The 22,350-nt window shown below is 49.1% G+C and overlaps 2 protein-coding genes across 2 annotated transcripts in view; one reads left to right on the forward strand and one right to left on the reverse strand.

Moving 5' to 3' along the window:
• The first annotated feature begins 222 nt into the window (after positions 1 to 222).
• Positions 223 to 6,860, forward strand: NTSR2 (neurotensin receptor 2). The gene is given in 7 exon segments (XM_036881920.2): positions 223 to 722; positions 725 to 870; positions 3,739 to 3,988; positions 5,804 to 5,856; positions 5,858 to 5,901; positions 5,994 to 6,196; positions 6,805 to 6,860. Coding segments are annotated over 7 exon segments (1,230 nt in total). The 5' UTR covers positions 223 to 244.
• A 5,219-nt stretch (positions 6,861 to 12,079) lies between these two features.
• The window catches only part of GREB1 (growth regulating estrogen receptor binding 1), a 124,456-nt gene continuing 114,185 nt past the window's right edge, over positions 12,080 to 22,350 (reverse strand). The window contains exons 27-33 of the mRNA XM_036881809.2: positions 20,636 to 20,840; positions 20,044 to 20,218; positions 18,201 to 18,419; positions 17,012 to 17,147; positions 14,707 to 14,907; positions 14,153 to 14,291; positions 12,080 to 13,017 (exon numbers count right to left, since the gene is read on the reverse strand). Of these exons, the coding sequence (XP_036737704.2) occupies positions 12,854 to 13,017; positions 14,153 to 14,291; positions 14,707 to 14,907; positions 17,012 to 17,147; positions 18,201 to 18,419; positions 20,044 to 20,218; positions 20,636 to 20,840 (1,239 nt within the window). The 3' untranslated portion in view covers positions 12,080 to 12,853. The remainder of the gene's footprint in view (positions 13,018 to 14,152; positions 14,292 to 14,706; positions 14,908 to 17,011; positions 17,148 to 18,200; positions 18,420 to 20,043; positions 20,219 to 20,635; positions 20,841 to 22,350) is intronic.

Here is a 22,350-nt window from a genome sequence, read left to right on the forward strand (position 1 = left end):
CCAACTCATGCCTATCACCTTGCAGCCAGTACGTGCTTCCCTGGGTACAACTGACCTGAGGAATGTGAACGCGGCTCACAGGCTTACACTCGCGACAGGCCTTTGCTCAGGGACACACTTCGGGGGGCGTGTCCTCCCATTCTGGAGGTTCCCAGAGAGGAGGAGGCACTCGCTACCCGGCAGCTGGGCAGCTGGCCGAGTCTCTGGGCAGTGAGAGGGAGGGAGCGCAGGCCGCGCGAGCGGGATGGACACCGGCAGCCCGCAGTCCCCGAGGCCCGGCTCGGGCCCTGCGCTGAGCCTGGGCGCTCGCCTGGGCGTGGAGACGCGCCTCTGGGCCAAGGTGCTGGTCACCACGCTCTACGCGCTCACCTTCGTGCTGGGCTCGGAGGGCAATGCGCTGTCCGTGCACGTGGTGCTGAAGGCTCGGGCCGGGCCCCCGGGGCGCCTGCGCTACCACGTGCTCAGCCTGGCGCTCTCCGCACTGCTGCTGCTGCTGGTCAGCGTGCCCATGGGGCTCTACAACCTGGTGTGGTTCCACGACCCCTGGGTCTTCTGCGACCTGGGCTGCCGCGCTTACTTCTTCGTGCGCGAGCTGTGCGCCTACGCCACGGTGCTCAGCGTGGCGAGCCTGAGCGCCGAGCGCTGCCTGGCCGTGTGCCAGCCCCTGCACTCCCGCCGCCTGCCGTCACCGCGCCGGACCCGCCGCCTGCTGTCGCTGGTCTGGGCTGCTCGCTCGGACTTGCCCTGCCCACCATGGCAATCATCATGGGGCAGAGGCCAGAGCTTGAGACGGCGGGCAGGGGGCGGGTGCCCGCCTCGCACGGGTGCACCGAACTGGTGAGCCGCTACACGCTCCAGGTCTTCATCCAGGTAAGGGGGAGTGGGGCTGGAGGCCTGTGTTGTCAACGCTGATATCCGCCACCACCCAGAAATTTGGGTCTGATTGCCTCATTTTACAGAGAACTCGGGGAGAGACCTACCAAAGATGAAACATACATAAATAGAAGCCTGGATTTGAATTTCAAACCTAACTCTGAAAATTTATGCTCTTCCACTCTTGCAGGAGTGGTGACCAAACGGTGTAAGAATTACCTGTGGAGCTTGTAGAAGTGTAGATTTCATAACCCACACCAGGCTTCTGCTTTTTTATTATCAACACTAGCCTTCGCTAGCCCTGTGTCAAGCCAGACAGAACATCCAATTTAATGGGATTTTCTGCAGATATAAAAGAAATGCCATATACCAGTTGCAGTCTTAACCAGAATATGGAAAAATGTAAAGTTAAACCCAATAAGAAAACACTCCACTTACTTTAGAAGTTGAGCCGCTCCTCCTGCCACTGCATCAGGTGCACTAATGAGGACCTCAGAGTTCAGCAGTCCAGTCCACACGCTGCCTGCCCGAACGCTGGCCCAAGCACATCGCAGCCACAGAGGGGCACAGGACACCCATCCTCTCCGTGCAGGTGCTGAGCCACGTGGATTACCCAGCAGAATAGTCAGCGCCCTCTGCTCCTGCCGCAGGCTTGGCTGTGCCACTCCCTGCCGCATGCTGGAGCAGCTGTGGCAATAAACCAACAACCACAGGCTCCAAAGCCGGCCAAGTCCACCAGCTTCCACAGACTGGGTAGTGGCTTCCAAGCTGTACCTATTTTGGAGTTGGGTGTCAGGGAAAAATGTGACAAGAAGTTTGTGTTACAAATCCATTACTTGCAGTTTACATGGTGCAGAGGGACCAAGGCAATGAAAGCTGTGGAATGTTCTAGCAAGCTTTTGATGTTAGATGTAGCGAATTCTTCCAGTGTGACAGCAATTTTTGATAAGGGCCTATAAAAAAATCATATAACTTGAGACATATAATCTATGTTAACACAATCCAAAATAACTGATCCATAATCAGTGTTTTCAAGCCAAGAAATTGCTCATAGATTTCAAAAATACAAAAAAAGCATAGTTTTCCAGAAATATTTCAAAACTTTCAAAGATTAATTACCAACTTATGAATATATTTTTATCTTTAATTTGTCTTGACTGGTAGTAAAGTTACAATTTGATAGTAAGTATGTTTTCATTAATAAAAACCTGTTCAGTTCTGAAACAAACTAAAATGATTGTCATGTCCAGGGTTTTTTCTCGGTGTTGCTGATTTGTGAGCATGTGTTAAGATAAAAAAAAGCATGAATGGTAATTCCTTAAAATGGTGCAGCACCCAATTCAGATGAATTGTACTAATTTTGAAGTGCTATTAAAATGTTCCATTTTTTTTAATGTTTGCAAAAGGAAATTACTGATGAAGAAAAAACCTGTGATGCATATATTTTGATTTTGAAAAGTTAAACATTTAAAAATAAGGTATTATATAAGAGACTTATTTTTCATAAGTCAAAAGTATCCAATACAAGGCTTGTAATGTAAAACAGCTGTTGCCTCTCCAGTCCTCCACACTCTGATTTATATTCTCAGGTCCAGAGCCAACTACCACCGACTCAGCGGTTGCTGCTCTTTGCCTGCTTTATTACTCAATTTTTCATTTTACCCACTGTCTTCTAACTGTAGGAAATTAGCATTTTGCTCTTACATTCCCATCCCTGCTTTCACATCCGCCCCCCACACTTCCTCTCACCATCCCTCCAGCTCAATTACTTTGCGGTATCTGGTTAGATTTGTGTTCAGTATTTATAGTATTGTGACTATGTTAAAACATTCTTCCAGACGAACCATGTCATATGTTTTTATTGTATTTCCTTTCCAGGATTACCTGTGTTCTTGCTGTTAATAATGAAGTGGATTTTTTTCATTTGCTTAGTTTCCTATGCATTTATTCCTCATTCACTTTTTTCTTCTCTCCTAGAAGTACAAATACCATTCCAATATGTTCACACCCATCAGATAATCCACCAGTTTCAGCTTTTATTTTTCACTCACCCCTGGAGCCCTCTCTTCTGCTCCAGTCTAACTGGATCCACAGCTGGTATCTCGAGAATTACATTTCCTCACTCTGCTCTTCTGTTGGGTGCCCTATTTTTTTATTTGGGGCCTCCTTTTTGACTGGCTTATAACCTTATATTGATGGAACATGTGCTCTTATAACCTCCTTGACACCTATGGAAAAGATCCATAGATAGCGAAAAATCTGAGAATATGTGAAAATGTTTCATATTATCCTCTTTGCCATAATATGGCTGGGTATGAAATTCTAAGGTGGACACCAATTTCCCTACAAACCCTAAAGCATTACTCCATTATTTTTTGCTGTCACTGTTGCTTTGGAGAAGTTGAATGTCATTCTGGTTCCCCATCCTCTGTATGTGCCTGCCTTACCTCTTTGGAAGTTTCAGGATCTGCTCTTTATCCTTGGGATAAAGAACATGCCTTGATAAGGGTTTATTTTCACCCATTGTTCTGGACCCCCTGGCAGCCTTTCAATCTAGAAGCTCATATGCCTCAATGTTGGGAAAACTTTCTTAAATGTCGTTTATCATTTCCTCCCTGTTTTTTCCAGTCTTCTTTTCTAGAACCACTATTATTTAGATGAGTATCTCAAACTATTACCAAATTTTATTGTTTCTCTTCGATTTTCATTGCTCTCTCCCAACTTTCGGAGAATTTCCCCAGCCATACCGCGCTGTCACTGCCCTCCTGCTGCTGCGGACTCTCTGGGCCCTTGGGCACAGCCCAGTGAGCAGAGCACCGCGGAGCCTCGGCACTACCACCCTAACCCTTGGAATTACCTTTACAGGTGAATGTGCTGGTGCCCTTTGTGCTCCCCTTGGCATTAACTGCTTTCCTGAACGGGGTCACGGTGAGCCACCTGGTGGCCCTCTGCTCCCAGGTGCCAGCCACCTCTGCCCCAGGCAGCCCAGCCCACACCTGCGTGGAGCTAATGAGTGAGGAGAGGAAGATGCCCTCCCTGTAGGCCCAAGCCGGCCTGGCGAGACACAGGGACTCCAGCCGGATCCGTGGCCCCCAGCACAGCATCCAGGTTCTCGGTTAAGTGCTGGGTAACGCTGCCCTGAGAGGAAGGGCCCGGCTCCAGGCTGCTTCCACCAACCCCTGGCCTTGAGCAGAGACCTTGCACAAGTGCTACTGTACCTCTCTTTAGGCCTCATTTTCCTCTATGCCCTGAGGAACTATATAATCACCAACAGGTTTCCATAAGGTTCAGTGCTATAAAGAAAAGAATTGAAATTCTGCATGAAACCCTTTTCTGCTCCGGGGAGATGTACACAAAGACAGGCAGATTCCTGGCTGCTTTTCACGGAGTCTGGCCAAATGTATGGATGTCTATGAAGAGCAGCTGTAATCAAGGACCTGCAGAACAGGAATCGTGGACTCAGCCCAGCTGGGTCCTCAAATCCCGTTCCCCACTAACTCGCCACTTCCCTAAGAAGACATTGGTCTGTTTGCTTGCTTTATAATTACCTGAGCAAACGTGGCCTTGTAGGATAAACTTTAAAAGGCACAGGAAAACAGAGGTCTCTGCAAGTCCCTGCCGTAACCTGGCACTCACTGAGGGCTGAGAGGAAGCAGTAAGAGACCAGGACCCTGCTCTCATCAAAGCCCTCAGACCCGTGTCCAGAGCACCACCCCGTGGAGCCATTCCCCCTGGGAGTCCCAGAGCCCCACCTGAATGGATGTAGCTTCAGGCTCTGGGGCTCCCCCAGAAACCCCGACCTGGATGAGGTGGAGCAATGCGCAGAGCCCAGTGGCTGTCTGCACAGTCACCTAGCATTCAGACGTGCAACTATCACTAACATTCAAGCTTTGCAGTCAGTGGCCTTACAGGGACCCTCTGCTTGGCCACTTACCAGCTGTAACTGCAGGCCTTTCACTCACACCTCTTAGCCTTGTGCGTAGGACAGAAATGCAGGAGCTCAGTGTGATGGGATATGGCACGGAACAAAGGCAGCTCATGATGGGGCCTGGACTTCCTTCCACAGACAACGGCAGTCATTGGAAGAGTCAATGCCCAGGAATGACAGGGAAATTTGCTTTTGAGATATGCTGTGCTCAGCAGTCTTTGGAGGATGGCCTATGCAGTGCTTCTCAAACTTCCGTGTGCCTAAGAATAAGGTGTAGCGCTGTTTGGGGGACCGAGAGTCTGCATCTCTCCCAAGCTCTCAGTTGATATTGATGCTGCTGACCCAGGAGCCACACTAGACTAGAGAAGGGGTCTCTGTCAGGGCAGGAGTAGGAGGAAGGGAGTAGAAGCTTAGGGACCAAGAGGCCAATTAGAAGACTGACGTCACAGTCCAGTGGAGGGGAAATAGGGGCCCTAGGAAGAGGGGTGGGGTTGAGGAGGGAGGGATGGAGAGGAAGGATGCCAAGGAGGGTCTTTTCAATAGATTGGATCTAGGTGGTAATGGAAAAATAAGGAGACTCTCTGGCTTATGACTTGAGTGCTTTGTGGATGGTGGTGCCATCAATCGAGTAGAAAAAGAAATAGAGGAGGGAGCAGCTTTATAAGGCAAGACATTCAAGTTATGTTGTCTCTGCAGTTAGACAACTAAGTAGAAATATCTAGCCCTGAGTTGGGAGTAAATTCTAGTGACCAGGAGGAGGTTATATGAGTTATAGAAGGTTCTAGAAGCATGTCAGTGTACAGGTCAGAGCTAAAGTGGAACTCACCCAGAGGACAGGGTCACACCAGGTCTGGGGACAGATCCAGATAGGGATGTATCAGCTTCAGAGCTTTCCTCCAGCCCTTGAACTCTGGGAACAAGTTCCCACCTTGGCATCTTTGTCCCTACAGGCAGCGTCACTGAGAATGTGTTGCTCCCTGCCTCTCCCTGACTGTTCTGCAGGAGCCATTGTGGCTGTGTATGTCATCTGCTGGATGCCGTACCACGCCCGCAGGCTCATGGCTCATGTACTGCTCCATCTCCGATGACGTGTGGACCCAGTAAGTGCAGTAGAAGAGCCCTACTATGTGGGGAGGGGGTTGTTGAGGAGGTGACAGGTCTGCTAACCCCGCCTGCTGGGCTTCTCTTCCAGCACGCTCTGCAACTTCTATCACTACTTCCACATGGGGATGAACGTGCTTTTCTATGTCAGTTCAGCAGTGACCCCTGTCCTGTACAGCGGTGTGTCCTCCTCCTTCAGAAAACTCTTCCTGGAAGCCCTCAGACCTCTGCGTCCAGAGCACCACCTCGTGGAGTCATTCCCCCTGGGAGTCCCAGAGCCCCACCTGAATGGATGTAGCTTCAGGCTCTGGGGCTCCCCCAGAAACCCCGACCTGGATGAGGTGGAGCAATGCGCAGAGCCCAGTGGCTGTCTGCACAGTCACCTAGCATTCAGACGTGCAACTATCACTAACATTCAAGCTTTGCAGTCAGTGGCCTTACAGGGACCCTCTGCTTGGCCACTTACCAGCTGTAACTGCAGGCCTTTCACTCGCACCTCTTAGCCTCAGTCTCCTCACCTGTGCAATGGAGATGAACAGCACCCATCTCTTAGAGCTATTTGAGGATTAAAGTGCTTAGCACAGTGCCTGGAGGGTAATAAGACATTTTCGCTGGCATTATTTTTATCGTCATTATAGTTACCATTATTATTACTGCTGGTTTTTGCTATCCCGGAAATCCATCACCTTCTTCTGTGGATTCATGCTCATAGATTATGGGCCCAGATGTCCTACAAGTTTCCAAAAATGACAAATGACCGTGCTGCAGAAGCAGACTGGGCTGTTGTATCTCATGAGCTGTAGGAAAATTTTCTAATGTCGCCTAGTGGGAGTCAGCAGTTCACACCCACAGCAGCATGCCCCAAGCTCTGGAAAGCTGGGTCACTAGCTTCCCTCCCCCAGCCTCTGGCCCATGCGACCGCCTGACGCTCCTGGCCTGTGGGATGACGGATGTTTGACCCACCTGGGAGCAGCAGCATGCTTCCTGCTCAGAGAATGCGGGGCCCACGGACAGGCGCTGGGAGCAGGGGGTTAGAAAAGAGTCAAGTTCCATTCGTTTTCATCAGGACAGGCTCTTTCTGTTTTCGGGCAGGCCTCAGTTCCCTCTGCTGCCTTCCCGGGTCAGGTCCCACTTGATATCGCCAGCCTTGCTCCTAAAGGTCTGTGAGGCCTGAGCCAAGAGAGAAATGGTGATTCCCCAGGTGTCTAGCAGTTAAAGCCATGGATCTGCCAGTGAGTATGGAAAGTGGGGAGCAGGACAGAAGGATCAAGCACAGGTTCTGTCTGACCTCTGCCTGACCACACTGATGCCTCCCTGAGCTCCGCCCACCCCCTGACCCACCGTCACCACCCGGCCCCCACCTCTGTAACCAGCACCTGCTCACACACACCCTGTGCGCACGCACCACATCTACAGGTGAACACACATCACACAGGCACACAGGACTGGTACCCTGTTTGAGACGAGCTGGAAGGGTCAGAGGAGGATGCTGAGAAGTGGCTTCCACTGGGCCAGGAGGTGATCATCCTGCAGCCCCAGCTCAGCACCCTAGGGAAGAGACTAGAAGCAACTCACCGAGAGCTGCCCCAGGCTGGGTCTGCTCTCTGGCACCCGTGCCCCCCATCAGAGAGAGGCAGTGCCACAGGGAGAGAAGGGCCCAGCAGGGGACTCACAGCGGCCCTGAGGGTCGGCCCCGAGATCACCCATGGCTGGAGGTGGTTGCAAGGGGTGGCGGAGCCCATACCCCACCTGCCGGGTGCCCCTCTCTGCCCAGTGTGGCTGAGCTCGGGGATGCTGGCCGAGGATCCACACAGTCTGATTTTAAAGCCCATCTTCTGGAGCCCCTTGGTTAAGGGGGAGGTTGTCAGGCACCTTCCTCCATCCTACTGAAAGCTCAGAGCACGGGGAGGTAGGAAAGAGCAAACTCACAGCACAAACTTCGGCGCAGCTCCAGGACATGGAGCATGAAGCAATTAGCCTGCCTGGCCTGCTTGGCGCAGAGCTCGCTGGGCCTGGGATGGACCTGATTTGGGTTCTGTAAGTGGTATACGGCCACCTTGGGCAAATCCATCTCCCTGAGTCTGTTTCTCTATCTATCAAACTGGTAGTGCAAAGCCCTCAAATCCAATTTTTTAAAAAATGATTCAGATCAGAAAAACCTGAGCTGGCCTTGAAGCAATTTATAGTTGTTATCCTTCTTCATAGGCCTATATGTATACATTTTGCTGCAGAATACTTAATGAGATCGATTATGGGGATCCCCCAAGCTCCTGGGTGTCAGCTGGGGCCACACGACAGACCACTGCAGACTTGGGGGCTAAAACAACAGACATTTATTTTCTCACACTTGTGGAGGCTGGGAAGGTCAAGGGGCCAACAAGGTTAGCGTTTATTCTGAGGCTTCTCTTCTGGTTTGTGGGCAGCTGCGGGCCCACGTGACCTCTCTCTACATAGGTGGGAAGAGAGACAGAAAGAGCCCTCTGGTGTCTCAAAAAGACAGGGCCTTCATCTGATCGGATCAGGGTCCCACCACTACGACCTCATTCAGCTTTACTTTCTTCGAGACCCCATCTCCAGACACAGCCACACTAGAAGTTGAGCACCAACATAAGAAATTTGGGGCAACACAAACATTAAGCCCATAATATCTTGCTGATGCCATTACATCATCTGTAGTATATGCACCGTGTTGCTTTTCTATAATTTGAAAAACTCTGAATTGCAAAATGCACGTGGCTCCAAGAGTTTCAGATAAGGGATTGTGGATCTGTATGGTACCTAACAATCAGTTTATAATGATTAAATAGGTAAGGAGTGTTAAGTCCCTAGCAGGGTGCTGCCACACAGCAAGTGCTGAATACATACAACACATACTGCCATTACTTGTCATCATTACCGTCCTAGACCTCTAACTGGGTAGAGCCCAGCAAGGTGCCCCTCGCACAAAGCCCCATGAGCGAAGCACACACCCCTTATACTACATGTTACCAAAGCACAGCAAAAAACAGTAGAACCACATTCTAAGAGAAACAGATTGAGAAAACAGTTGAAGCAAACATGAGACTTCAGGAGTTACTTCACATATTACCCAAAGATCTCACAGAAATCATTAAGCAAAATAGCAAGATCTCAAAGACCAAGAAACCCCCAAGAGGAATTATGTTCAGCTTCGATAGTTCCTAAAGCGGTGACGATAAAACTATAGTGATGCAACATTTTATGGCCAGTAATTTTTTAAATGTCAATGGCAAGAACAAATATTGCCAGCAAAAGTGGGGTGTAATCAATGTGCTCATATACTGAAGGGAGAAAAAGATTAGATAACCCTCTTGCAAAAAAATTGGTAATAAATTTTGAAAGCCACAGAAATATTTGAAGACAGATCTTGTATTTCAACTCCTGAAATTTTAAGGCAATTTGCCAAGGAAGGAAAAATTCTCTCTGCGTGTCCTCAGGTTCATTGCAGCACTCTGCACTAGGCATTTGCAAGCAGGCCTGGACCAAGCATGTAAACTGATTCCTAAAACTCACAGCCTTGACTGGAAAATGGTTGACCTTTGGACAACACAGGTTTGCACTGCATGAGTCCATTTATCTGTGGGGTTTTTTTTTTAATAATTGGAAAATTTTTTGAAGATTTGCAACAATTTGAAAAAACCTTTTATTTTCTCTAGCTTACATTATTGTAAGAATATAGCATATGAACATGTACAGAATAAGTGTTAATTGACGTTTATGTTACAAGTAAGGCTTTGCATCAACAGTAGGTTATTAGTTAAGGTTTTGGACAGTCAGAAGTTATATGCAGATTTTTTATTTGCTGGGGGTGGGCGCCCCTTGCTCCTGGTTGTTCAAGGGTCAACTGTAATTACATCAGCAACGGCCCTATTTTCAAGTAAGATTATATTCTAAAGTACTAGGGGTTAGGACTTCAACATTTGGGTGGGGAGGGGGACATAATTCAACTCACAACAGGACCGAAGCCCGCCCTTCCTAGCAGGGTGGATTGCCCTCTCTGGGAACAATCCTTTTTTACAGCAAGACTAAGAATCAGAGTGGCCAGGGATCCCAAGAGAAAAATCAGCGCTCCCCAGAGTTTTAGAAAGAAAGGCAAAGGGAAACTGGGACAGTATATTGGGCGAATGACAAACGCAGTCACAGAATTCTTATTTCTTCCCCAGACATGAAGGGCTTTAAAACTCTGCCCTGGCCTTTGTTTTGTTAATTAAAATGCTAATTCCTTCTGAGCTGGGAAGTCTGCCTAAACAAGTAGACTGAAACGGCAAATGAAAGCCATCAACGCTGGACGTGTCCTTGGTTCCCAGTCTTCCCTTGAGACGTCAGGGCCCAGGGGCCGGGAGGCAGGGATCCCAGAGGCATGAGGGGAAGAGCATGCCAGGCGGGGGAAATGACAGCCCGAGGTGGGTGCTTGCCCAGCAGTGGCCCAGGCGGCCGGCCTGCATGAGGGGGAAAAGGAATTATTAACACACATCATAAACAACCCTTTCTGCTGTCTTCTTAGAGGTGTTCTCCCGCTGCACCTTCCAGGTATTTCACTCTTGAGTTTATCTGTCTGGCTACTTCATCTCCCTATTGAGGTTTTAGTTATACATTTCTAAGATCTGTAATTGATCGTTTTTGTTCTGGATATGATACAATCTCTTTTCGGATTTGAATCACACTTGTTTTATAGGACTGTTTGCTTTATTGATCCTCTATTGAAGTTATCACCTTTCACTCTATAACGTTCCCTGTGTTTTTTGAGTCTTAGTTGTGTGTTTATTTCTGTACTATGGAGTTCCTGTTTGCTTGCTAATTCTGTTCACCACAAACTACCTCATGTTACCGTGGTGGGGGAGACAGTGCCATGGGGCGGGGTGTGCCAATAGCTTGCGTTCACAAGTCTAGGCCTCTGCCCTCCTCTGCTTTGGCCTTGGCAAGGGCTGGCCAGCTGCTTTGCACAGGCTGGTGGAGTCTGGAAGGGGTGCAGGAATTGCTGGGGGGAATCCAGTGGCCGAGCTGCCTCAACTACCTCCTCTGCTAGTCATCCTGACAAGTGCCCAGGCCCCTTTCAGTTCCTTTAGCCACTCCAAAACTCAGAGCACCCCAACACCATCTTTCTGGTGGCAGGTATCTCTGCATTGTGAGCTGTGCATTACTCCATTTCTGTTTTTCCGTACATCTGCTTTTGTGTGCCTTTTCTCTCAGGGTTTCCTCCTCATATTGATACATCCCTACTTTTATAGATAACTTCCTTTCCAAAACTGTCTTTTCTGTCATGTCATGTGATTTTAAGAAGCTAGCCCCTGGGGTTCACACGCACATTACTTCCTCTCAGAACAGTGTAATACTCGCTGAAGAAACAATAAAAGCATTGTAAGTTTTATTTATAAGGCTGGAACAAACAAGAATATTACTTTGGGATTTTTTTTCAAGTTTAAGTTAACTAACAAAATGGGGAGAACAGCCCAAGAAGACACTACTTACAAGAGACAGATATAACCAGAGAAGGTAACTTTTATTCCAAGTAGGAATAACAGCATGTACAGAGCGGTCATCTTATAAACACAGAGCTCATCTTTCAGACTCAAGGACTTTTTTCCTTAGGAGAAAAAAAAAAGATTGACAAGAATTCTTTGGTATCATCTTTTAAAATAATTTCTTCCTGGACTGTTTTCCACTAGAGTGCTTATAAATAAATGCCTAAGATGGACATAAAAGAATGTATCCTCATGTTTCATTTTTGAGGATCTTGAAACCTTCCCTTGGTTCCAGGAGTGGCCACATTGTAGGGAGAAGACAGGCTCCGGATCCAGGAGTGTGGCTGGTGCTTCGGCTTCTCTCCAGCTGTGATCTTGTGACCTTGTTCACTCTGTGCATCACAAGCTTCTCATCTTTCAAATGGGAGAATAGTTCCACCCACACAAGCTGTTGGAAGGATTAAGCAAGATCCTGAAGGTGAAAGCACCTGGCCCAGTGGCTGGCCTACAGGTGACAGTCTAATGTGCTGGTTTAAAAAGCCTCTGGCCAGTGAGTCAAAGTGTGAGCGTCACAGAGCATCCCTGTCCCCCTCCCTCTCTGATCAGGGCCAGGCAGGCAGAAGAGAACTAGCCATTTAAGGAACCAGAAACTGGGTTTCAGTAAATCGTAGCCATAAGTCTAGTTTCTTATCACCTGTTTTATATGCCACTTTGGTTGTTTTATTGTTTGTTTCAAGTAAGCAATTTGATGCTCTTTCCTTTATAAGGCAAATTCTGCTTCCTAGAGTCAGCCTCTGTAACCCTAATTTCCTTCCTTTGAAACCCTTTTAGTTTCACAGAAAAGTTTCATTTCTGTTCTAAGGGGTAGGGTATTTACCCTTTACTATTGTTTTAGAATCCTATTTGCTATGAAGTTGATGCCTTTGGGCTAGCTGCTAAAAGAACAAATTGGTAGGCAATTACATAATTCTTATTAGATGACTGACTCAGTTTTTTCTTGTCTCTGGCCTTTACAGTTAAAATGTTCTTCTGCAATATTGCTTTGGAGCAGGTTATAGGGAAACCTACATAGCCAGAATCATACCCATCGCCTGAAATATGGCACTTCTACAAGATTATCCAAGTGTGATCCTTTACAACTAAGAGGAAAGTCACATTTGTCCAGGGAAGCACGTGGATGACACAATATACGTTCTTCGTGAAATGGACTTGGACACAGCCCAGAGCAATGTGGTCTGGCCCAATCCCAGGAGGCGTGGGTTTGTGTTCCTGCCTGCCACGGCTCCCCCTCGTTGCTCACTAAGTCTCCATCCTCCTCTGCCTGGTTCCCTGGCACACACCACAAGGGGGTTGCACAACAGTCCCTGGGGCCCATACAGTTCCAGCAGCCCGTGGCTCTGGGACTCCCTGAGCCTCAACACCATGAGGTTCTGAAGGCTGCACTCTTCCGGAAAATTTGCAGGTGTCTCCCTCAGATGTGCCGTCCGGTCAGAAAAAAGAGCGGCCGGTCTTCCTTGGCGTTGGCGGTCTGGAACTCGTCACGCAGCCGGAACTGCCACTCATCTTCCAGCTCGAGGCGGACAACCGTCTGGCGGAGTGAGTTCCGGTCCTGACAGATCACACACAAGGTGGCACCTGCGTGGACAACGGCAGAGGCGTGTGAGGGAAACAGGTGAGAGCATCCAAATAACAGCTACTGCTGGACTCCACTTGTGACAAGGAAACACAGTGCTGCTGGGAAGGGAAGGACCACATGTACGAGCCACTCCTGTTGCTTTGGGGATGCTTCCTCATCTCGGCAAGGGACCGTGTGACCACTATGTGGCATGTCTGGCAGGTGAGACAACACAGAGGCAGAAGAAATGCTGACAAAGAAGGGGGCGGCGGAGGAGAACCAGGAGCAGACAGACCAGCCGGACTGCAAACCAAGCACGCTCAGCTTGGCCCGTGGAGCAAACCACCTGGCCTGACCCCGCCTCCCACCCAGCCGCCCAGCCGCCCAGGCCCACCATGCGGCTCCTACCTCTCCCCACCTGCCCAGCCCCGTGAACTCACCCTCCTCCTGACCCCTCGAGTAACCAGCACATCATCCGTGCAGGCTCCTTCATTCACTCTGTCTACACGCCTACCTTCCTCCCAACCTTCCTCCTGACATACCCCATCCTCCCAGTACATGAAACATTTCCTGAGGGTGGAGACTTGTAGTTTCTAGTCTCTCACTAGTCCCAAGGCCTCAAAGAGTGTAACACTGGCTCAAGAAGGTCAGCATGAAGGCCAGCCAGGGAGAAGTGAAGGTGGGATTGGAAATAATATTTTTAAGTCATATAAGAATGTTCATCCCTCTCAACCACTCCAGCACGAGAACAAGAAAGCTACAGACAAGAAAGACTAAGAGTAAAAGTCAAGGAACATGCAGGACCTCAAGCCAAGGAGGAACTCCTCTACCTGGAGGAGGACATGTCTGAGGGCAACTGTGCGCTGATGGTAAGAAGTGGATGGAAAAGAACACAAGACTTGAAAATAGCCGCTCCTCACCTAAAAGGAAGGGATGTATCTTGTCTACCCAGACAGGTATAGGGAAAGAGAGCCACCCTGGGATCCCATCCCAGCCTTCGTGTACTTTCCTGGAGGGTGGGGGCACTCACAGTCCTCCTGAGCCTCAGTTTACCCACTAGCAAATGAGGAGTAGGACCAGACGTCACCTCCCCAGAGGAGCCAGGCGACCACAGGCATTCAAGTCGAGGTCTGGTGTAAGAGTATGGAAAGTCACCTTTCAGAAAATGAAACTTTTTCAAAAAGCTGGCTCCCACGAAGGAGTCGCAGAGGTACAGCAGGAGTCCACTAAACGCGAAGTCAGAGCAGCTGACGTTCAGAGAGTGGGGCCTGGAGCTCACGTAACACACGGAGATCTGGAAAGGAATCCAAGAGGAAACATAACTTCCATGAAATACTCAACACCATTATGTTAGGGCTTTGCACCTAACAAATACTAACTGTTCGGTCAAGCTCAAGGTTTTGGGGGGTCAAAAACAATATTTAATACCCTAAAAAATCAATTCTAAGAGATTTATCCAGATTTTATCCATTCATTCATTCATTTGAGAATCAGGGATGTTTTGGCATAAAAATTGGGTTTGATTCCTAACTTATATTGGGAGCAAACCATTCAAAGTCTCCCAGCCTTTATTTTATCATCTGTATGTTGGGTTAAATACCTGGGACAAAGTAGTGAAGCAGTTATGGTTCCGAGTCCCGGATTCTAGCCCATCTGTTTTAGGAGCTTCTCAGATTTACGGATTTGACCATGGTCCCTCTGGAAGTTACCTGAGACCCCAGGTTAAGGTAGCAGTCGACCGACAGCACGGGGTGGCTGTGGTTCCTCAGGGACAGCGGGAAGAAGTGGTGGCTGTGGTGCTGGAGGAACTCCTCCAGCAGGAGCTGCGCGGGGGCTGCGAGGGACGTGTGCTTGCTGTCCGGGGCGCAGATGTACTGGGCCGGCACAGCGGCCGCCGGGTTGTTGGACACCTGCGTGGGGAACACGCGTCAGCCACGCCCAGACACCCAGAGCAGAGAAGCCCTTCCCGAGGCCTGCAGGCCGCACGGGCCCCGGCGTGGCCCTGCTGGGGGAGGTGCATTGCACGGAACTGCTGTGAGGGCAGAACACCTAAGAGTTGATGGGAGTTGAAATGACGTGAGTTGAGACAATAAAATTCTCTGTTATGAAAAATCAGGTTTTACCAAAGTGGGACACGTGAAAACTGATCAATGTGATCAGTAAGAATTATAGACATCAATTACTCCCTTCCGCACAGAAAATAGACTGTCTGGCCTAGGGAAAAAAAATAAGAAAACTAAGGGACCTTGGGAACTCTTCCCCAAGTCCAGGGATGCCAACCTCTAGGAATGGTCAGCCTCACTCTGACCCCCAGATCCTACCTCCCTCTGCCCACCCCCACCACCCTTCCTCCCGTCTGCCCAGCCGTCCGAGCCCACACCCTCTTACACCATGGCCAACGTATTCTCTGTGCTGCAGCCAGAGAGACCGTTGACATAAATAAAACTAATCAGACCCTCTTCTGGACACCATTCAATGGTTTCTCAGTGTCTCCTAGAGAAAGGTCTAGAACATTCCTATGGCCAAGAAGGCCTCGCTTACTTCTCCAGCTCATCGCCACCACTCTCCCCCTGACTCCTGCCCCCCCCCAGCACCTTCACCCAGATTCTTCCCTGTACTTGGACACGTGGTTGTTTCTCACCCTCCAGGACTCGGCTTTAATGTCACTCTCTCAGGGGTATTTGCACAGACTCCCGCCCCTGGCAAGGTTCCATGTCCCTATGGTGCTTATCACAGAGGCACTTCCCTACATATTCAACATCTGCCTCAGGGTCAGCCTATACATTCCTGGAGGAAGGGACTGGGTTCTCAGTAAATATTTAATGAAGAAATAAGTGAAAACAATGATTTCATCCAGATGAAAGATTATAAAACTAGCTTTCCTACATAGAAACAATACACGATTACACCTAATAGAAAAATAGGAGTAAAAATAAAATAACTAAGAGCTAAAAAATGATACTGAGGGACAAAGAAAATTCAGTTTTAAAAGCACATCAGGCTCTGTGGTAGAAAGACTTAATATGGTAAGGACCTGAATTCTCCCTAGTCAAACTATAAATTAAGCACAACTTCATTAAGAAATCTCAGTGGTGGACAGGTGGGGAAACTGAATGACTCCCAAGTTTTTCTTTTATTTAAAAGTCTTGTTATTTTGCAAGAGAAATGAGGATGACTTTCACTTCCAGAGAGGGCTTCAATCCTGCTGATAGGAAAGGGCATATGGGGGCGGGGGACTGGTAACTGAATTCGGATGTGGCCCAGCTCGGGAACAGTACGCACGGAAGAAGTCGGTGACGCTGGGGAGGAACAGGCTGGAAGCAGCAGATGGTACTGGCATTGTCTGACGTCAGCCATCCGCACAAGATTCAAGGTAGACAAGAGGTGAAAAGCAGAGCATGGGGCTCTGGCCCCTGGATCAGAGAGACCTTCAGGCAGAAATACGCCACCGCTGTATGGCCTTAGGAAAGGTCCAGAACTCTGAGACTTGCTCAACCTTACTTCTTAAATTGCCCAGCCAGCACTGACATAATCCATCATGTTGCTCCCCACCAAGGGGTGGCTCAGAGATAGCACAGCTGTCAAGCTAGCCTGTCAGTGCCATTCACCAGGCTCCCTGGCCAGGCGCTGCCTGGGGGCCCAGAGGAGAGCACGGCACCACACCTGCCCCCAGGAGCTCCATCCAGTGGAGAGGTCAGACAAGTAGGCTGTGGTGACTGTGCGCTCAGGCACCGAGCTAGCCACGGGCAGGCTGGTGGTGGAGGTGTGCTGTTGGGACTCGTACAGGGTCCTGATTAGGATCAGACACCAGAAGCGACCAAACAGAGTGCCTCCCTTCCCAGGGCTGCCAATTAAAAGCCTTTACCAACAATACCCAGCAGGCAGGTCCATCCCACTATCTCGAAAGCAAGCAGTGATGTGGCCTCCCCTTCAGTTCCCACCCTCTTTTTGTACCACAGCAGCTGGGCAGCTGGCTCAGCGGTTCATGCCAGCCCAGTGCATGGTCCCGCTCACCTTAGACGTGATGTGGAAGGACCTGTGCCCGCCCACTGCGACCTGCTTCTTCATCACACTGAAGTGATTGAATCGGCAGAGCAGGAGGCCGGCGCTGTGCACCCGCAGGTTGAAGTCCACATCGTCACATGTGAATCTGCTCAAAGGAGGGGAAGATGGCACTGGGTGCAGCCCACACCCCCTATTTATTACCCCCCACCAGGCATGCAGGGTATGCACCCTGTACTGGGAGTATGAAGGTAAAGGCTCGTTCCTGCTTTGCAGACCTTACTCTAGAGGGCATATAAGGCAAGAAAGAATGGACAAGCTGTAACGAGTTTGCACCAGGGAAGGCTTACACTATGGAAGGACTGCCATTTGTTGACCATATGCTACATGCCAGGCATTGTGCAACGGACTTTACAAACACCATTTCACCTATTGTTAAAAATAAAACAATAAGCTTCCCATGGTAAAAATATTAGCCACTCTTTACAGTTGAGAAAAACAAGGCTCAGAGATGCTAAGTCACCCACCTAAATTGCAAAGTTGGTAAGTGGCAGAACCCAGATTCCTAGCAGGTGGATATGGCTCCAAAACTGACACTCCTATGTGGACCATGTTGGGGGTGCCCACCACCTGGCCTACAGAGACCCTCAGTAAGTGTTAGTAATTGGGTTATTCTTGAGATGTGAGCCCCTCTGTGGCTAGATCTGTAGAGAGCAATGTGTGACTATTACTTGATCGTTTCCTTCAGTGCTAATACTCCTAAAAAGTGATGTGTTCTGAAAGGGAGCCAAAATAGCAAGAGAAACAACACATTTTCAATGCAAGTCACTAAGTAAAGGATCACAGGAACTGAAGGTTGAGTGACTTTAGGCAAATCTCCCTTCCACAAAATCAAACAAAAAAAGGGGGCTGAATCTTACTATGTTGATGGACAGTGACTGTGAACGGGGATGTGGGGGGGACTTGGTGAAGTGGGGAGCCTAGTAAACATAATGTCCTTCATGTAATTGTAGATTAATGATACCAAAATAAAAAAATAAAAAAGGGGCTGAAAGCAGGGGCCAGCCCAACACTCTGGGCAGGAAACCCAGGTTTTGTGGGCCCTGCAGGCCCAGGGCAAGCAGCCATCCCCTGTGGCTGCCCTCGTGGAGGGCTCGGGGGCTGGGGTGGTACTGCCAGCTGCCGCGGGGCAGGAGCTCACCGGTTCTGGTTGTACTGCACGTTCTGGGTCAGGTCCACATTCAGAATGATGAAGTCATGCACGTGGCAGCGGGAGAAGGGCTCACGCACCTCGCGGCTCCCGGCCTTGCTGGACCACTTCCGCATGCCAATCAGCGCATAGTGGGTGATGTTGGGGGCCGCCTCAATGTGCTGCATGATGTGCTTCAAAGAGACGTTTCTTTCTGACCAGGAAAATTCCCTGCTCGGAGGAGGGAGATTGAAATCCCTAGGCTGACAGGCAAATGGCAGCCAAGCCCTCTGGGCCAGCCAGAATGCTACTTCCCAACCTTCTAGGCTGGGCAGGCTGGTATAGATGGAGCCAGCAGCACCACCCCGAGTGCCAGGCACCAGGCTAAGCACTTCACGCGTATTAGCACTTGTCCCTGCAGCATCATCCCCATTTCACAGATGAGGAAACAGAGGCTCCGAATAACCTGCCCAGTGTCACTCAACAGAGCTTGGATTTGAACAGTGCCATCTGCCTCCAGAGCCCACACGGTTTCCATCATGCTGAACCACCTCACATTCCCAATCTGTAGCCCTAAAGGTTAAATAGTGGGGCAAGAGTGAGGCTTTCTACCATTATTTTCAAGAAAAAGAGAGGGGAATGAGTAATGGAGCATGTAAGCCGCCTCCGCCCTCACTGATGGTGCTCAGGGCCTGTGAACACAGCGAGAGACGATCGGGGAGCCGGGGTCAGTGGGAGTGGCATCCCAGAGTAGCCCCGGCATGGTGCCCAACTTTTTGGGACCTTGCTTTCCTTTCCCCAGCTGAGGGGTTTTACATTCAACTCTGGCCCCTGCCAGCTCTGACATTCCAGGACCGGAACTGCTTGTCCAGAATGAAACTCAGAGGGGCAGAATAAAGCCCAGTTCTCTTCCCCGGCTCAGCACACAGCCCAACTCTTGCCTTTGGAAGGGCCACAAAGAGAACATACAGTCGCAGTGCTCATAGGCCATGTGCAAGCCTATCATGCAGAAGACTTTTCTAGAAGAATATGATTAATGGTAATTGTTCTATTAGGATATCAATAACCCACTGGAGGATAACCAACCTATGTTACCTCTCAAAAAAAAAAAAGCCAGAAATAATCAGAAGCCATCAGACAGCCCTTAGTTTGAAATACTCATATGGCAAAATGACAGAAGGCCATCTTTCACCAGTGACGTCCAGCTTCAGCTGTGTCGGCTGAGTGTCTTCTATGTGGTGCTGCTCTATCACCCACCTCCGGGCACAAGATTCATGGTCTAATGCATCCTGACAACCATCTTCAAGCACAGGTGCTAGAACCCCTTTGAAAGGTGAGGAAACTGTAACCTGAAAAGATTGTAGTCACTTCCCTAACATCACAAAGCAAATAAGTATGTAGCGAGGCATCAGGAGTTAGGCTGGAGGAGTGGGAGGCTGGACGGCTTCTAGAGGGACTCCTGGGGCAAGAATGATGTTCCACACCTGCACGTAGGAATTCACTAAATGGGTGTGCTCAATCGGTAAAAATTTCTGAATATCGTATTTTCTTTTTGTATGTATTTTATACTGTTTATATTACTAATATATTATGTTTTATATTCAGTATATTTTATACTGAACATATACTGTGAGATTTTTTTTTCATGTATTATATATCAATAACATTTTTTAAAAATTGAAAACTCAACATACAGCTGGGCCTGGAACATGAGCTCACCGTGCAGGGCTCTGTCTGCCACGCAGCATGCCTCCCAACATGAGAGGCCCTCTGTGGCCCCCAAAGCATGGCCAAGAAATCCCACTGAAAAGAGAACACTCTCATTTACCCTGCAGGGTGTGGGGAAGCACCTCACCTGCTTCTCTCCCCACCGCAGTCGATGTCCACCACATTCCACATCACACAGGAGTCGTCAGAAATCACAATGAAAGGCCAGATGTCCTGCGGCTTGATCCCAAGCTCCTCCTGCCGGTTCCGCTCGAGCTCCAGGTTGTGGTAAGATAGCTCCTTGATCAGGAAGTGGGCAGCACCTGAAATGGGCAAAACCACCCCTGACGCTCAGGTCTATTCTATGGGGACTCCCACACAGGATAAGCGTGCGCATGAAGGCCCCACCCCGAGGCCGGCCAGCTCCCCAGGGTCCTGATCCACATCACTGACCACTCCCTATTGGCCAGTGGCTTTGGAGAAGGACTTCTGGGAAGAATACTCTCCTTGCCACCTTGCACACCCATTTGTCTGTTTATCCTTGCTTCTCTAACAAGTGACAATATTACTGACAAATCAATAACCAAACACTGAAGAAGAAAGAATATTCAAACAAACCACGATAGCTTTCTAAGTTAAAAGTCTTGATGGCAAGTGCTGAGTCTTTCATCTCTGGAACATTCTCTCAAGTCTCCATCCACAGAACCGTTACTGAGTTGGGCGGGATAAACAATGCCTACCAACTCCAGCGCTGTTGAAGATACTTGGGAGCACAAGCATGATGTGGTTGGGCCAGTATTTTTTGTAAACAGCCATTTCGTACTCCTTGACAACCAGCACGTGCAAATGGCTGGCACCATCCATCGCGTGGTACAGGTTAAAGAGTCCGTGTTCATGACGGCCAGTTGTTGGAGTGAATGTCGGACTTTTTATATATTCTTGACTCTGGAAATTATAGGCATAATGAGGTAAAAATATTTGTAAACATGGCCACAATTACCACCCCACCCCCACCCTTTGAAAAATAACTTTGCAGCATCAAAAATGACTCTCCCATCAAAAGACAGAGTCTTTCCGTACTCCCTGAATCTGGCTTAGCCTTGGGACTTGCTTTTTTTAGTGATAAAATACAGTAAAAGTAACACTGTGCCAGTTCTGAGCCTGACCTCTAGAGGACAAACATGATCCACCCTCTCTCAGAACCCTCCCAGAAACAAGCCTGGGCTAGCCTGCGTCCGCAGGGAGCAGAGGTGGGCACCCACCAAGGCCACCCTAGGTGGGCCAGCACAGACACGTGAGGGGGACCAAGCCCAGGAGAAGCACCCAGCTGAGATGAGCCCAAACTGCCAGCCCACAGAATCAGAAGCTAATAAATGCTTTTTGGGGAATGGTGTGTTATGCAACCGAAACTAACCAGCATCGCTCATTCACCCAAATGCGTTACCCTCTCCTGTTTACATCGAATATGTGTTCTGAGTACATGTTATTCCTGTATGACTTAAATCCCCCAACACTTAACCATACAGCCCAGCTATCTTCAGGCTGTGAGTCTTTTACATAAGTAATGTTTTCTTCTACTCTTTCCTGAACAAAAAGTTCCTGTGGCTGAGCTAGGTCTTCACTCCCCATGAATTCATCAAAGCACCTGCTGCACAGCTGCGAGGCCGCCAGGCTCGTAACCAGTTCTGACGGGAACTAGCCAGAGAAGCGAGCAATCCCTGACCATGGGGTAGGACACGCCTTCTGATAAAGGCCTCATTGGCTCCTTTGAATGTTTTCATTACTTGATAATAGACCAGAGTGTCTGAAAGACTAGGTTCAATGCTATACGGATGCTTGGCCCCCTGGAGAAGCAAAACCAGCACTATACACAAGGGTCACCTTGCCCAGGGCTGGTTAAAGGGCAGCAAGTTGACACTGAGATTGGCAGGGTGGACCTGGCAAGCCAAGCGCCCCTAGGAGGAGCATCTCTGTGAGAACGACAGGCGGGTGGTCAGAGACCAGGGGTTAGTAAGGGCAGCCTCCTTAAAGGAGAGGAACTTTATCCTTTAGGGATATACACTGAAATACTTATGGAATCATGTGACGTCCAGGATTCACTTCCAAATAACAGAGGAAGGCAGAGGAAGAGAACGGGACAGACAAAACAAGAGCTGCCATGAGTTCATCGTTGCTAAAGGCGGGTGACAGACCCTGAGGGAGTCGCTGTATTCTTCTACCGCCTCAGTCTACTTAAATGCCCCATACCAGCAAAAGGACGCAATAGTGGAAGAGATGAACATCTGCTCCACCCTTGTTATCTTCCAGGCACTGTGCTGGAGCCTTCCATCAGTTAGTCCAGAGAATTCTCACAACAAGCTTTTACAAGAGTTATTATTGTCCAAGTTTACAGAAGAGGAGACAGGCTCAGTGATATGAAGTAACAATTCCCAACAGCACAGAGTAAATGGTAGAG

Source organism: Manis pentadactyla, chromosome 2 (assembly GCF_030020395.1).
Source record: "Manis pentadactyla isolate mManPen7 chromosome 2, mManPen7.hap1, whole genome shotgun sequence".
In the NCBI taxonomy this organism is placed as follows: domain Eukaryota; kingdom Metazoa; phylum Chordata; class Mammalia; order Pholidota; family Manidae; genus Manis; species Manis pentadactyla.